The 16,850-nt window shown below is 35.3% G+C and overlaps 2 protein-coding genes across 3 annotated transcripts in view; both read right to left on the bottom strand.

Moving 5' to 3' along the window:
* EXOC2 (exocyst complex component 2) overlaps nt 1-16,850 on the bottom strand; it is a 252,325-nt gene that overhangs the window by 207,202 nt on the left and 28,273 nt on the right. The gene's annotated exons all lie outside the window — the stretch shown is intronic.
* HUS1B (HUS1 checkpoint clamp component B) lies at nt 12,562-13,786 on the bottom strand. Its single transcript, XM_008692877.2, is given in 4 exon segments — nt 12,562-13,040; nt 13,043-13,141; nt 13,143-13,328; nt 13,330-13,786. Coding segments are annotated over 4 exon segments (846 nt in total). The 5' UTR covers nt 13,441-13,786; the 3' UTR covers nt 12,562-12,590.

A 16,850-nucleotide genomic window follows, 5' to 3' on the forward strand; every position in this document is an offset into this window, starting at 1 on the left:
ATATTACATGATATCACTCACATGTGGAACCTAAAAAAACATTTTTTTTTTTAAAAAGGCTAACTCACAGAAATAGAGTAAAATGATAGTTGTTAGGGGTTGTGGGGAAGGGGAATTGGGGAAAAGAAAAGGATACAAACTTTCAGTTACAAGTAAGGTCTAAGGTTCTAATGGTGAATACAGTTGATAACACTATATTGCATAACGGAAATTTGCTGGGAGACTAGAACTTAAGTGTTTTCACCAAAAAATAAAAATAATAAACAAAAAAGGGTAAATAGGTGAGGTGATAGATGTGTAGATCAACCTACTTGTGGAATGTACATAATATCACAATGTATATACTATCAAATCATGTTATATACTTTAACTATATTACAATTTTGTCAGTTACATACCTCAATAAAGCTGGCAAAAAAAAAGTAATAAAATTGGTTATTTTCAAATAAAGGAACCTCACTGGGAACAAATTTGTATGACAAGAAATGCTGAAGGAATTTCTTCAATCTGAAGGAGAAATGACACCACACAGTAACTTGGAAGAATTTTTAATGAGAATCGATGAATTCATCAGGACATAGCATGTAAACTGTGCATACACCTAGTAAAACAGCTTCAAAACACATGAAACAAATGCTGAAAGGGTGAAAGAGCTAAATCCACAATCATGGTTAGAGATTTTAATATACTCATTACACAGGGGCACCTGGATAGCTCAGTCAGTTAAGCGTCTGAGTCTTGATTTCAGCTCAGGGTCATGAGATCAAGCCCCATGTCAGGCTCCGCACTGGGTATGGTACCTGCTTAGGATTCTCTCTTTCCTTCTCCCAGTGCCCCACCCCTGCTCCTTCCCCAACTCGCATGCCCATATGCTCTCTCTAAATAAATAAATAGGGATAACAGTTGAACAAAAATGCAAAAATTTGTAAGGCTATAGAATATATGAACTCTACTGATCATCTTTACCTGACATTTACCAAAGCTCCTTTTCAAGTGTCTAAAGAATGTTCATCAAGATAGACTATAGGGGCGCCTGGGTGGCACAGCGGTTAAGCGTCTGCCTTCGGCTCAGGGCGTGATCCCGGCGTTGTGGGATCGAGCCCCACATCAGGCTCCTCTGCTGTGAGCCTGCTTCTTCCTCTCCCACTCCCCCTGCTTGTGTTCCCTCTCTCGCTGGCTGTCTCTATCTCTGTCAAATAAATAAATAAAATCTTAAAAAAAAAAAAAAAAGATAGACTATAGGCTGGACCATAAAGTAAGTTACAATGAATTCCAAAGACTGAAATGCCAAAGGCTACAAAGGAATTAAATTAGAAAGCTATTGTAATACAATATTGAGAAAAGTATCCACGTATCTGGAAACTAAGTAACAAACTTAAATAACCGAACAGTCAAAAAAATGAAAAGGGAAATAAAAAAAAATTTTGAACTGAATGTTAATGAAAATATAATCAAAATTTGTGAGATGTAGCCAAAGCAGTGCTTTAAAAGCTTATAATAAGAGAAGAAAGATTAGAATTAAGGATATATGTTTCTATCTTAAGAAATTAGAAAAGGCAAAGCTAATAATTAAACACAAAAGGGCAGGGAGGAAGAACAAAGGAAGTAGATAAGAAAAATAACAAATATTGGGGCGCCTGGGTGGCTCAGTCATTAAGCGTCTGCCTTCGGCTCAGGGTGTGATCCCAGAGTCCTGGGATTGAGCCCCGCATCAGGCTCCCTGCTCTGCTGGGAGCCTGCTTCTTCCTCTCCCACTCCCCCTGCTTGTGTTCCCTCTCTCACTGGCTGTCTCTCTCTCAAATAAATTAAACTTAAAAAAAACAACAACAAATACTAGTAATAAAAAAAACACACAAAATAAAAATAATCAAGAAAAAATTGTAAAGCTGGAAGACTTTCTGCAAAAATTAACCAATAAACCCTAGCAAAGTCCTCTTTAAAAAAAGAAACACAAATTACCTATCTCAGGAATGAAAGAGCCGATAACTATAGATACTAAAGATATTTTTTAAAGAGTAATGAAGGAATATGATGAAAAACTTTATGCCAATGAATTTTACTACTTGGATGAAGCAGAAAATTTCCTTAAAAGGACAAGTTACCAAACTAACACAAGATAAATAAGAAATCTCAGTACCTTCATGTTTATTAAATAAATTGAATTCATCATCAAAAACTTTCCTACAAAGAAAACTCCAAAGCTGGTGTTTTCACTGATAAAATCTACCAAACATTTAAGGAAGAAATAATATCAAGCCTACATGTATTATTTCAAAAACACAAGCAGTGGAAAGACATCATGACCATGCGAGCTTTATCCCAGCCACACAAAGGTAGTTGAACTTTCAAAACACCCACACTATAAATCACATTGAAGTAAAAAGAAAAACCATGTATTTATCTAAATAGGTATAGAAATCTTTGACAAAATTCAACACCTATCCATGATTTTAAAAACCTCAACAAACTAGGAATAGAAAGGCTCTCTTAATTAAGAAAGGAAAATGGGGGACTCCTGGGTGGTTCAGTCAGTTAAGTGACTGCCTTCAGCATAGGTCATGATCCCAGGGTCCTGGGATCAAGCCCAACGTAGGGCTCCCTGTTCAGTGGGAGCCTGCTTCTCCCTCTCCCCAGCCCCCAGCTCGTGCTCTCTCTCAGTCTCTCTCTCAAATAAATGAATGAAATCTTTAAAAAAAGAAGAAGAAGAAGAAGAAGAAGAAGAAGAAGAAGAAGAAGAAAGGAAAATGGGGTGGGAGGGACTAACATTGCACAAATGATGAAATATACAATGTTTTTTTTCCCTCTAAGACCAGTAATAGGACAAGAATGTCTCTCATCTTGTCTACTTACCACTGTTGCAGAGGTCCTAGCCAGTGCAATAAGACAACAAGGCTAAAGAAATAAATGGCATAAAGATCGCAAAGGAAGAAGTATTTTCACTTACAGATGACATGATTGTTTACAAAGAAAATCTTAAGGAATCTGCTAAGCAACTAATAGTACTAATAACTGAATTTAGCAAGATCTTAGTATTCATGGTCAATATATGAAAAGTAGTTCTTTTAAAATTCTAGTGGGAAATAACTAGAAACAAAATTTTTAAAATTCTATTTAAGAGTATCATTATAAAAACCAAAATACTTAAAAACACATTTAATAAAAACAGTGTACAAGACTTCTTGAAAACCTTAAAATATAGCAGAGTGGGGAAAAAAAAGAAGACCTAAATAAGTGAAGATCTATACAATTTCTATAGGCCAGAAGACTCAATGTTATTGAAATATCAATTCTCCTCAAACTGAAGTATTAAATTGCAAGCTTATGTAAAGAAACTGGCAAGCGGATGACAAAATTCCTATAGATATTCAAAGAACCTAAAATGGCCAAAACAATTTTAAGGGTAAAAAAGTGACGACTCTTAGAGAATATGATTTAAAGACTTATTATAAATCCACAGTAATCAAGACAGTGAGTTGTTGGCATAAGGATAACCTAATGAATGAGTAGAACAGAACACAGTTCAGAAATGCAGCCATACTTACATAACCAACTGATTTTTGACAACGCAACAAAATTCAAGGGAAATAAAAAATACTTTAATCAAATGGTGTTGAAGTAAGTAGGTATCCACATAGGGGTAAAAAGGAACCTAAATACAGCTTCACACCACTTACAAAAATTAATTCAAGATGGATCATAGATCTAAACATAAAAGTTAAAATTATAAACAGTAAAGAAGAGAAATATCTCCATACCTGGAGATTTTTTCAACATGGCAAACAATAACCATACAATGAAAAACCTGACATACTTACACTTCATCAAAATTAAAACTTTCTCATCAAGTTGGCAAGGATGTAAAGAAAGGGGAACCCTCTTATGCTGTTGGTGGGAATGCAAACTGGTACAGCCACTCTGGAAAACAGTATGGACGTTCCTCAAGACATTAAAAATAGACCTACCTACCTGGGCTCAAAAGCTAAGCCTGATGATAAAGCGGATTGGGAACACAAGACTGGTTCAGGTTGGAGATAGGGAGAAAGGGAAACCCCTTGCACTGTTGGTGGGAATGCAAACTGGTGCAGCCACTCTGGAAAATAGTATGGAGGTTCCTCAAAAAGTTAGAAATAGAACTATCCTACAACCCAGCAATTACACTACTAGGTATTTATCCAAAGGATACAAAGATAGTGATTTGAAGAGGGACCTGCACCCCAATGTTTATAGCAGCAATGTCCACAATAGCCAAACTATGGAAAGAGCCCAGATGCACACACACACATCTACACTACATCTTCTTTATCCATTCATCTGCTGATGGACATGTGGGCTCTTTCCATACACACACACACACACATACACACACACATATAATGGTATATGACTCAGCCATCAAAAAAATGAAATCTTACCATTTGCAATGATGTGGACAGAACGAGGGTACTACACTACATGAAATAAGTCAATCAGAGAATGACAATTATCAAAAGATTTCACTGCTACGTGGAATTTAAGAAACAGATGAACATAGGGGAAGGAAGGGAAAAAAGACGAAATCAGAGAGGGAGACAAACCATAAGAGACTCTTAACTATAGGAAACAAACTGAGGGTTGCTGAAATGGAGGCGGATAGAGGGATGGGATAACTGGGTGATGGGCATTAAGAAGGCATTTGATGTAATGAGCACTGGGTGTTATATGCAACTGATGAATCACTAAACTCTACCTCTGAAACCTAAAAAAACAATGAAAAAAAAACTTTCTCATCAAAAGAAATAAATAGATGACTATATATTGGCAGAAAATATTCTCAATAGATTTATCTAACAAAGGACTTTATATAAAAAACATGTAAAGAATTTTTCAACTTAAATAAGGAAACCCATTTTTTAAAAATGGGCAAAAGCTCTGAAAAACCTGTTCATAAAAGAGGAACTCAATTTTTTTTAAAGATTTTATTTATTTATTTGACAGAGAGAGACAGCCAGCGAGAGAGGGAACGCAAGCAGGGGGAGTGGGAGAGGAAGAAGCAGGCTCCCAGGGGAGGAGCCTGATGTGGGGCTCGATCCCAGAATGCTGGGATCATGCCCTGAGCCGAAGGCAGGAAGGCTAGAATCACGCCCTGAGCCAAAGGCAGACACTTAACGACTGTGCCACCCAGGTACCCCAGGAACTCAATTTTTAATACACATATATATGACATACGGTTGATAGATACATAGATAGGCAGATGTATGAATCTGGCAGATTGTGTGTGTTTCCTAACTTTGTACACGATGAGAGAGGCTACAAGCATTATTACGAGAGTAGCAATGAACATACCTAGCTTCTAAATACCATTATCCAATAAAAGGAACCAGAATCCTTGGAGAAATGGTTGATTCCAGGACTAAAGCAGGACAAGTACAAGATAAGCCTAAAACATTTTATTATGTCAGCAGGGAAGCACTCGCTGAAGGGGCTCCTATTATCCAAATCTGAGACATTTGAGCATCAAAAAAAATTAATGATAGCAATGGATTGTAATCTATTATAAAAGAAAATATGCAAGTCCATCCTATTAACATAAATCAATGAAAACACATAGAAGAAAACTCTCCTTACTACAGAATGTTAACTAATAAAATAAGGAAGTTATGATGCAATTATTAATTATCAATGGATGCTAAAACTAGCGTTTGGCTTAAGAAAAAAAAAGAATACATAGTCTCAAAGCATCTCTCTACAAATTACCTACAAAAGGAAAAATGGTTAATTTTACAGATCTCACAGTTATCATATTAACCAAATGATCCAAATTAAAATCATCATTAAGACAGACATTATGTCTGAGCGCCTGGGTGGCTCAGTTGGTTGGACGTCTGCCTTCGGCTCAGGTCAGGATCCCAGGATGCTGGGATCAAGTCCCACATCAGGCTCCCTGCTCAGCAGGGAGTCTGCTTCTCCCTCTGAGGGCCTCTGCTGCTCTCCTGCTTGTACTCTCTCGCTCAAGCTCACTCTCTCTCTCTTGAGCGTACACTCTCTATCTCAAATAAATAAAATCTTTCCAAAAAAAAATTAGGATTTCAAAAAAAAAAAAAAGACATCACGTCCATCTTGACAAGAATCTAACATCATTTGTGCGATGTTCCTGCCAAAAATGCATAACCCAAACTCATCATCAGACTACCTAAATTCACAGATATTCTACAAAATAATTGGTCTGTACTCTTTGAAAATGTCGAGGTCAAGAAAAACAAAAAAAGGCTGAAGAACTGTTCTGTATTAATGAACACTAAAGAGACATTACAACTAAATGTACTGTATGATCCTGGAGAGATTCTAGAAGTAGAAAAAAATACTTTTTGTAAAGCATATAATTGGACAAATTACTACCATGTGAATTTGAACTGTGGATTAGATGGCATGATATTAATATTCAATTCTGACTCTGATAAGCATACTATGGTAATATAAGAGAATGTCCTTCTTAATAACTACATACTGAAGAATTTAAGAGAAGAATGATGTTTGCACCATATTTTCAAATGATTCAAACAAATATATACTGATAGACTGACAGAATAAAAAAAATGAGGCCAAAAAAAAAAATAAGAATGTAGGTGGGCTGGGGGGCTGGGTTAAATAGGTGATGGGGATTAAGGAGGGCACTTGTAATGAGCACCAGGTGTTATATGGAAATGTTGAATTGCTAAATTCTTCACCTGAAATTAATATTACACTATATTATTAACTAAGTAGAATTTAAATAAAAACTTGAGGGATAAAAAAGCATAAAAAAGAAAAGTAAACAATTGGTGAGTCTCATTAAAGAGTTTACAGTTGTCATTTACCACAATCTTTTTAAAAAACTTTACAGGAGTGAGTTACTTTTACTATTTTTGAAAGTTTTCTGTAGGGGCGCCTGGGTGGTTCAGTCGTTAAGCGTCTGCCTTGGGCTCAGGGCGTGATCCCAGCGTTCTGGGATTGAGCCCCACATCAGGCTCCTCTGCTATGAGCCTGCTTCTTCCTCTCCCACTCCCCCTGCTGTGTTCCCTCTCTCACTGGCTGTCTCTCTCTCTCTGTCAAACAAATAAATAAAATCTTAAAAAAAAAAAAAAAAAGAAATAAAGAAAGAAAGTTTTCTGTAAGTTTGAAGCTGTATCAAAGTAAAAAGTTATTGAAAATAATGCTTTGGGAATATTTTTAAATAAAGCAAAATTAAATCAAATTAATATCCTCCTGCTAATAAATATATAAAGCTGTTAGTCAAAAGATATTTATTTTCACATTCATATTAGCAAAATGCACAAATAAGCAATGAATAAACAGTTATTAAATGACAGATGTGCTAAAACTAGTGTTTGGTTAAAAAAAAAAAAAGAATGGTAAACTAAGTCCCATATATTTAACCACATTTAATAAGTACACTAAAATTATAGAAATTTCTTTTAATGGGTCATACTATTACTATCTATTTAAACATGGTTCTAAATACATACAAAAGAGTAAAAAGCTTATTTTGAGAATGTGCGTGAGAACCATTATAAATTGATAAGCCTGAAATCTGGTAAGGTAACACACATTAATAAAAACTTTTAAGAAAGCAAAGACATATTTCAACACAAAGTTCTGACAATTGCTTTAATAAAGAGAAATTATATTGCCCCAAAGATACCATAACACTGCAGGGAAAACAAACACTTAAAGAAAGAATGGGTAATTAAGCTGCCTCATTGATTAATGTCTACAGTTCTTGACAAAGGAAAACACTTCATTCAACTGGCATGGAAAATCAGACCAACACTGACTGGTGATTTAATAATATATATTAATCCCTGTCTGCAGTATTAGACTATAAAACAGATAAGCCTGTGGCTTCAACTGATTATTTTAGAATCTGGTCTAGTTCACATAAAGAATAAATTTTTAAGCAGAAATATTCTACAATCCTCATTTCCAGAAAAAGAGTAGGGTGAAAACATACGAAATTACCACTGACATTAATATTACTGGAAAGGTGATCAATAAAATATTAAACTGTCAGCTACCCTTCACATGGTGGTGCTGATTACCAGTGGAGGGACATGCCAGTATTCCACAGAATTAAAGCCATGAGACTTGATCCAATTAATGTCTAGATTCCTCATCTGAAGAAACTGTAACCCAGAGATGTTAAATGATTTTTTCAAGGTCACACACCTAACTATTTATAAAACAGACTAGATCCTTGGTTTCCTGACACACAGAAGTCTAATTATCACTCTTCCCTTTATACCACCCTACATACTATGAGGTCATTTTTATAACTGATAGCCCACATTGTGAGAGCCTTAGTTGTTTCCTATGTGACTGAGGAATGCTCATCCTGATGTGAAACAGCATTGAAATTAGAATACCTTTAGTTTAAAAAACAAAACAACAACAACAAAAAAACTAGGACAGGGCATTTCCGATCTACTCCTGGTATTTCAAATCCATTTTGAGGGCATGATCATGATCTTAACTATATTACCCTCAAAGTTTATCCAAATAAAACAAAGTAATATCTGGTAACAATAGGTAATGTCTGGGCCACAACTGATAGTCATGAATCAAAAAGTATGATCTATTTTCTTACTTATGATTGAGGAATACAGCTGTGTTCCAGATATAGAAATCAGAGGCAGCTGAAAATCCAGCATTCGTTACATCGGTTCATATGTAAAAACTAATGGTATGTCCCCAAACATAGGCAAATCATTATCTCAGGAAGACCGTTAAGCCATTTAATTTAGAAATATAAGAATATCTACTTTTTACACTACAATGTCCAAAACACATACAACAGTGCCTAGTAGTGTGTACTCAGTAATTATTTGTGGAATGAATTATGGAAAGAAATGTCTCTTTTCAACCCACGTCCAATTAGAAATACCCTACTTTACGTTATGTGTAGCATCACAAATAAATCTATCACTCTGAGGAAAGAATCTAAGCCTTAAGAAAACAATTTGTTTCTGAACATTTTCAGTTTCACAACCCATGCCAGACTAACAGGGATATTTTTAAAGGAAATTTTTCATCTATAAGTTGTCTTTAAGTGCCTACAAATTTGTCTCGCAAAGATTTTCCAAATGCAATAAACCAATAGTCTTTGAAACTTTGTCCTAAGGTCTTTCTTATGTAAATATACTAAGCAGAGGTTAACAAAAGTTTGACTTTACCTGTCATAAACCTTACTTAATTAAAACAATATAGTCTTTATATTACACAGCCATTTAAGATCATGAAAGAGGTAAGGAATAAAGTGAATAAATCTGCCTTAAAAGTACACGCATCACAAGCTAATTTCATCTTTTGAAAGCAGAATGATAGAAACAAGAAGTAAAGTAGCTATTATTACTCACATAAGGAAAAAAATTGCAGATACAAAATAAGCCACTTTTATTACGGAATATCCTCGCACAAGTACACTAATAATAAACACAGTATTAAACGACACAAATGGGCAAATGATAAAGGTTGACAGTACTGGAGTACCTATTTGGAATTTCACATATATTCACAGGTATATGTAGATGGGCTGCAAATTATGATATACTGACTCTTAGCCTAAGAACTGTGTATACCATATCCTGTCAGTTACCAAACAGGGTTACAAGTTTGTGTAAAAAGGAATCTTAATTCTGATGTGTCTCCAGACTCGTATTAATTTTTGAAGCATTTTTCAACTACCTAGACCTATGTGGGGATAAACAAAACTAGGAGGACCTTTACTGAAATTAACCGCTAATAAATACTTGCCTGATCTCTTTTGATATTGGTATAGTATACTTATACATAAGTTAGTATATATCACTCATAGTATACTTATAAGCGACCTTTTTAGTAGAATAAAAAATAGTACAAGTGTGTCATTTAAATAAGCCAGTACAGTTTTTAGCAAATAATATTTAGGGAGACAATAAAAACTACACATTTATGGATATAAGGAAGCACTTTAAATACATTTCATCAGTGATTTATTTTCTGAAGATACAGGGAAACATAAAGGCATGTTTTCTTGCTTCTTTGTAGTGTTTCTCTAAAAAAAAGAAATAGAAGCTGAAATAATTTCTAAACCTGATGCTTTGATTTTTAAATGTGAGATTTTGGTCTTCCAGGGAATTATCATTTTGTGGCAAATAAATTCCTTCCTACCTGCAAGAACAAAGGATATCTTCACACAAGGATGATATGACAATGGCTTATAACATGTTTTGGACTTTTTTCATTTAAATTTTATCTTTTCAGGTAAGTAATAGATTTGCATGGTGATCTAGATTTATTTTAATAAACAAAAGTATATCCAAGCTGTAAGTCTCTGAATTAAGTCTTGACAGACCAAGCTTTACAAAAACTTTACATCTATAAATAAAGTTTGGAGATCTGGGTTCCAAGGTGGGTCTGGCATTAACAATTAAAAACCCTTAGTTACTTTTATGCTCTCGGAGTTTTCTCATCCATAAATAAGGTGTTTAGATGAGAACACCCCTACAGCCCTTTTAATTCTTGATTCCATGAGAATCTTACTTAAAACACCAGGCTTTTAAATTCAATTACTAATGTAAGACTAGAAACTGGCAGTCCGTAGCTTTTCACAATTAAACTAACCTATAATAAGAACACATTATTTTAAAATTTTTGTATTCATTATAAACAATTTTTACCAGATCATTAAAGGAATCTGAATCTTTAAGATCTTATATTTAGATATTACAGTATAAGAAGGCCTATTAATTTTTTTTTAATAACAACATATCTGTAGGTTAAGTAGAGGAGTAAATAACCCCTCTCATTTTCCAAAGTTACATTCAAAGACCAGGCTACAAAACTTTTATAGTTACTTTCTGTTAATGAATTATTAAAAGTTAACCATTATAATAACTCACCATAGATTAAAATGCACAATTATTTATTTTCCAAAACAAACCATAGGTTTTCTTATCTCCCTGGTTTTATTTAATATAGAGAATAGAAACAGAAACAGAGACAAAGACAGAGACAGAGGAAGAGAAAGACTGAGGGAAGGAAGGAGAACAATGAAATAGGTAAAAAGGTGATGAAATAGGTAAAAAGGCAGACTTTTACTACAGCTTGAAAATTCTCATTTAATTAATAAACCAAAGAAAAAATTGGAAAAGATACTAGAAACAAGCATGGTTAAGTCATTTTTTTATATTACATTTATATTACACACAGAAAAATAAAGTCTGCATATCTTATAATGTTCTCACTGAGTTCAAGTATTTGTTTTGCATTTCCACCTTTCATTTAAAGAGTGCAAAAATGCTGATGAGGGCAGGGGATTTTTAAAACATTAAAAATCACTTTAAAAAAAACAACTTTACAAACAGCTTTGAAAATATTCACAAAGCAATTGTGTGTAACTCAGAAGTTAGAAAGAAAACAAGCTATAATTCTGAAATAGTTATGTATTACTAATTTTAAAATATGTTTGAAATACTTTTGAAAATAACTGTTCAATCTTCCTATATTGAAACCCTCAGAGCACTAAAATGGAATCTATTCAAGCTGAAAGAGATCTTAAAGAGCCAGAATTCGAGTGACTTGCCTAGGTCTCATGTTTCTGTGTTCTTTCCACAACACCATGAATGGAATTTAGAAATCAGCAAAACAAAATAAATTAGCAAATTTAAGCATTTTATCACCAAATCTAGTAGGAAATTATTCATTACTGATTAAAATGTAGTCATGAGAATTTACTGAGTCTGCCAAGTTAATGGCTCCACTTATTGCATAAGCCATTAAAAAACTAAAATTTACTATGAGAGAATATGAACCTTCCATCTAATCACTGCACCAGTCCTTTATAACCCCTCCTTTCTCTTCTCAAAATAATAAAACATTAAGAATCATTTTCTAAACAGAATAACATAATACTATCAGGAAAAAATGGAAACTTGGTTTATATAAAAGTTACCCATAAGAAAAATCTTAGTCCACATAAACTGACTATTTCCTTGAATCCTTGTGAATAAGTTGTATTATTAGTGAACCTAACAACCAATTCAAGCTCTGTAGATGATAGACCTAAAACCATGAATATAAACTAATACATACTTTGACAAAATACAGCTTAACAAAAACTATGCAATATACACAAATGCTAAGTACCTTATATTTTTCAGATAGCATATTAAGCTCTCTAAATTAAGAAAAATCCCTCACAAAATTATACTTGTTTTAAAAGAATGAAGTTCCCATTTCACACAGTAGCATCTTATAACAAAAACTGATCTAATGTTTCAGAAATTCAGAGATTTGATTTTGTTACAATCCTTTTTCCCCAAAAAAGTTAAAGTAGAATGTCTTTTTCTCTTGTTGGCATCTTAAAAAGTACGAAAAAAAAATGCACAAAGTCAATAAACATAAAAATGAACTATCCAATTCTTTCACCAATGAGTTTTTTAATAAAAGCTTTGCAAAGGAAGAAGAGCTCAGCAAAATGTACATTCTATATAGGCGAGTGAGGGTGCAGACTTGCAAGCCAATTAATTCAGGGTCTGTTTCAGTTTTGAAAAGACCGTAAGCTTTAAAAAAAAAAAAAATACAGGCTGCTTGAATTTTTATGAGGCAGGAATGAAACACTGAAGAGAGACATCTTCATGAACCAAAACAAGATGAAGAAGAGTATTGCTCAAAACATTGCATAAGGCTGTTACAGGATTTATTTGCTGTCCCTCGAAAAACTGCAGAAGCTTCCTACTCTCTACTAGCACTTGCACCATGTTCTCCAGGTTTCTGTCTTGAGGCATATCCTGGGCAGACTTTGGAGGATTTCCAAGATTATTAAAATAACTTTTAATAGACACTGCATCAGTTTCTATACTCAAGTTCATTTTGCCATTTAGATTTGCTTCAACCAGCATTTGATCGCCCAAGTTTGCTATCCTTTCTACGCTGCTCTTCAGAGTCTTCAAAGACAGAAGATTAACACTAACATCACAGGCTTCCACACCGGGCTCTGGGAAATCTTCCCATGCTGTTGGGGGAAGTACCCTTATGGGCCCATCAAATGGATCAATATCACCACAGGAGTCCAACCTGTGGGCAATGGCAGCTCCACAGACACAGTGAGGTGGGGACGCCATTTGTTGGTCAACTGGGGTTTCAATGTAAGAGGCATTCCCTATGCTGCTTGCTGTTCTGAACAAATGCTCAGATGTCAGCTCTAAATAAATCTCCTTCAACTCTTCTGAAACATCTTCCACGTGAAAGCGGTGGAAGAAGTCTCCCCGCCTCACCTCACACCATACTCTGGCATCACAGATGACCCTGGAGTCATCAGGCCTAAAGCACAGGCTTGTCTTGGAACACGTGGAGCACAAAGACTCTTGCCAGCTTTGATATGGTGCCACTGGTATGAATAAAGAGCTCTATAAGGTCCTTGCCAATGACGTTGGCACAGAACTTCATATGCCATGAAGACTACACCCATTTTGGTAAGAGGGGACCCCAAGTGTGGCAGGTCCCAAGAGAGCCAACACTCAGGTTCCACTTACTTGCAAGCCCCCTGAGAAGGGCCACAAGGCATGGCAGACCTGGGGTCCCTAAAACCAAGGCCTCTGTTCCCATCTTCATCTTCCCTCCACCACCTCCCTTAAAAAGAGCTTCACTGTTTCCACTCTGATTATTAAAAAGGATAAGCACTCCACCACAGAAATGACTGTTCTTTCTAAGCTGTAAGAAGAAAATTGAAATCATAACTCCTAGAACCACTTTCAACCTTGCTGGTATATACATTAACACTGTCTTAATCAGGGGTGCCTGGGTGGCTCAGTCGGTTAAGCATCCAACTCTTGGTTTCAGCTCAGGTCACGACCTCAGGGTCATGAGATCAAGCCCCAAGTCAGGATCCTCACTCCGCTTAGAGTCCGCTTTGTCCCTCTCTCTCTGCTCCTCCCACACACGCTGCGTCCCCTCCCCACTCTCTCACAAATAAAAAAATTTTTTAAATTAAAAAAAAAAACAACTGTCTTCATCAACCAGGACACATTTGTAGATATAGTTATATGTGCTTTATAAAATTCTAGCATGCTAGGCATACATTTGCAACCTGATCTTTACAAGTAAAACATTCTTTGCACATTTATCCAATTATTTCCCTGCAGAGGAATTTCCAGTCAAAAGATGTGCATTTAAGATCCTAACATGTATGTATCAACAAATTGGCCTGCAGAAAAGCTTTATCAACACACCCTTCCACCAGGGACACTGGGTAGTAGTAATCTGTTTAATCTGTAGCAATGATAAGCAAAATAAAATAAATGGTCTCAACTTGCATTGTGGGTGAATTCCATCTTAATGATCTTTGCAACTTTTCATTAGGTTTATTTACCTTGATTTTAAGATCTCTAGTAAAAACCCTAATTCTCTGTCCCTTATATACACTGTCAATACCCTCCCCAGTCTATCATTTGTCTTTTCACATCGCTTATGGTGGTCTTTGCCCTTAGGAAATTTTGAGTCTTTTTTAATGTCAAACCAATGGACCCTTTCCTTGCTACTTCTAGAATCATGCCTTCAAAGTTATGTTTCTGGTACTTTAATGCTGTTTTATCTGCTTAGTTACTTAACTCATTTGGAATCTATTTTGGAGTACTAAATAGCTAGTTGACCAAATACCATTTCACTGAACAATCCACTGTTTTCTCCACTGATCTGAAATGTCACTTTTATCAATGACAAAAATTCTCACTTGAGACTGTTTCTGGACCCTGTATATTTTGTCTCACTGATCTATTTTGCAACTGTAACATAATGATTTAATTTCTATATTTTAATTAAATATCCCGTAGGACAATTAATTTTTAACAAGTTATTTTAGCCATCCTGACACAGGTATTGATATAAATGAACTCTAAAATATTGTGTGGGGCACCTGGGTGGCTCAGTCGGTTCAGACTCTAACTCTTGATTTCTGCTCAGGTCTACGCTCAGCATGGAGTCTGCTTGGGATTCTCTGTCACCCTCTTCCTCTCCCCCTCCCCCAAATCGTTTTCTCTAAAGAAATAAATAAAATCTTAAAAAATATATTGAGTAAGATTCTAAAAATAATCCTATGAAAATTTTGATGGAATTATCTACACCCTGACATACTATATTCTGGCTTCTTTCTCTATCTCCACTGATTAGACTGTAAGTTCCAGGAAAGAAGGGGTTTTTATATTTCCATGTATTGCTATATACCCAGCATCTAGAACATTCATCTGGATATACTGATGCTCAACACATATTTGTTAAATGAACAAATGTATCGATTTAAATATTAACTATTTAAATAATCTCAGGATATTTAAATTATCTACAACACTGAATCTTCCTGCTTATTCAAATCATTTCTAACTGTCAATAAACTATTCAACTCTGCTCAGAGAAGCCCATGCAACTTAATCTTGAAGCTAGTCAACTTACCAAGCACTGAGTCTCTCTCAACCGAAATCATTTCCAAGTGATATTTTATGTTTTCTCTGTAGAAAATCTTATTACCTTAAAATACTCTAATAATTTTGGCTTTTAATCTTCAATATTTATATGTCACTTATTTTAACTGCCTTACTGCATTTGCTATAACTTCCAAAACAATGCTGAATAACTATAGTTATTAGCAAGTGTTTCTGTCTTATTTCTAACTATAAAAGGCAAGCTATAATCATAAAGACAGTATGGTACTGGCGCAAAAACAGACACATAGATCAATGGCACACAACAGAGAACCCAGAAATGGACCCTCACCTCTATGGTCGACTAATCTTCGACAAAGCAGGAAAGAATACCCAAGGGAAAAAAGACAGTCTCTTCAACAAATGGTGTTGGGAAAATTTGGACAGCCACAAGCAGAAGGATAAAACTGGACCATTTCCTTACACCATACACAAAAACAGACTTAAAATGGATAAAAGACCTAAATGTGAGACAGGACTTCATCAAAATCCTAGGGAGAACACAGGTAGCAACCTCTTCAACCTCAGCGGCAGGAACTTCTTATACTAGACACATCTCCAAAGGCAAGGGAAACAAAGGCAAAAATGAACTATTGGGACTTCATCAAGATAAAAAGCTTTTGCACAGCAAAGGAAACAGTCAACAAAACCAAAAGACAACTGACAGAATGGGAGAAGATATTTGCAAATGACATATCAGAAAAAGGGCTGGTATCCAAAATCTATAAAGAACTTATCAAACTCAACACCCAAAGAACAAATAATCCAATCAAGAAATGGGCAGAAGACGTGAACAGAAATTTCTCTAAAGACATACAAATGACCAACAGACACATGAAAAAATGCTCTACATCACTCAGCATCAGGAAATACAAATCAAAACCACAATGAGATACCACCTCACACCAGTCAGAACGGCTAAAATTAACAAGTCAGGAAATGACAGATGTTGGCGAGGATGCAAAAAAAGGGGAACCCTCCTACACTGTTGGTGGGAATGCAAGCTGGTGCAGCCATTCTGGAAAACAGTATGGCAGTTCCTCAAAAAGTTGAAAATAGAGCTACCCTATGACCCAGCAGTTGCACTACTGGGTATTTACCCCAAAGATGACAAATGTAGTGATCTGAAGGGGCACCTACACCCCAAAGTTTATAGCAGCAATGTCCACAACAGCCAAACTATGGAAAGAGCCCAGGTGTCCATCGACAGATGAATGGATAAAGAAGATGTAGTGTATGTATGTATGTGTGTGTGTGTATATAAATAAATAAAATGGAATATTATGCAGCCATCAAAAAATGAAATCTTGCCATTTGCAAGCATGTGGATGGAACTAGAGAGTACTATGCTAAGCGAAATAAGTCAATCAGAGCAAGCCAATT

Source organism: Ursus maritimus, unplaced genomic scaffold (genome assembly GCF_017311325.1).
Source record: "Ursus maritimus isolate PB19 unplaced genomic scaffold, ASM1731132v1 scaffold_30, whole genome shotgun sequence".
Classification (NCBI taxonomy): Eukaryota; Metazoa; Chordata; class Mammalia; order Carnivora; family Ursidae; genus Ursus; species Ursus maritimus.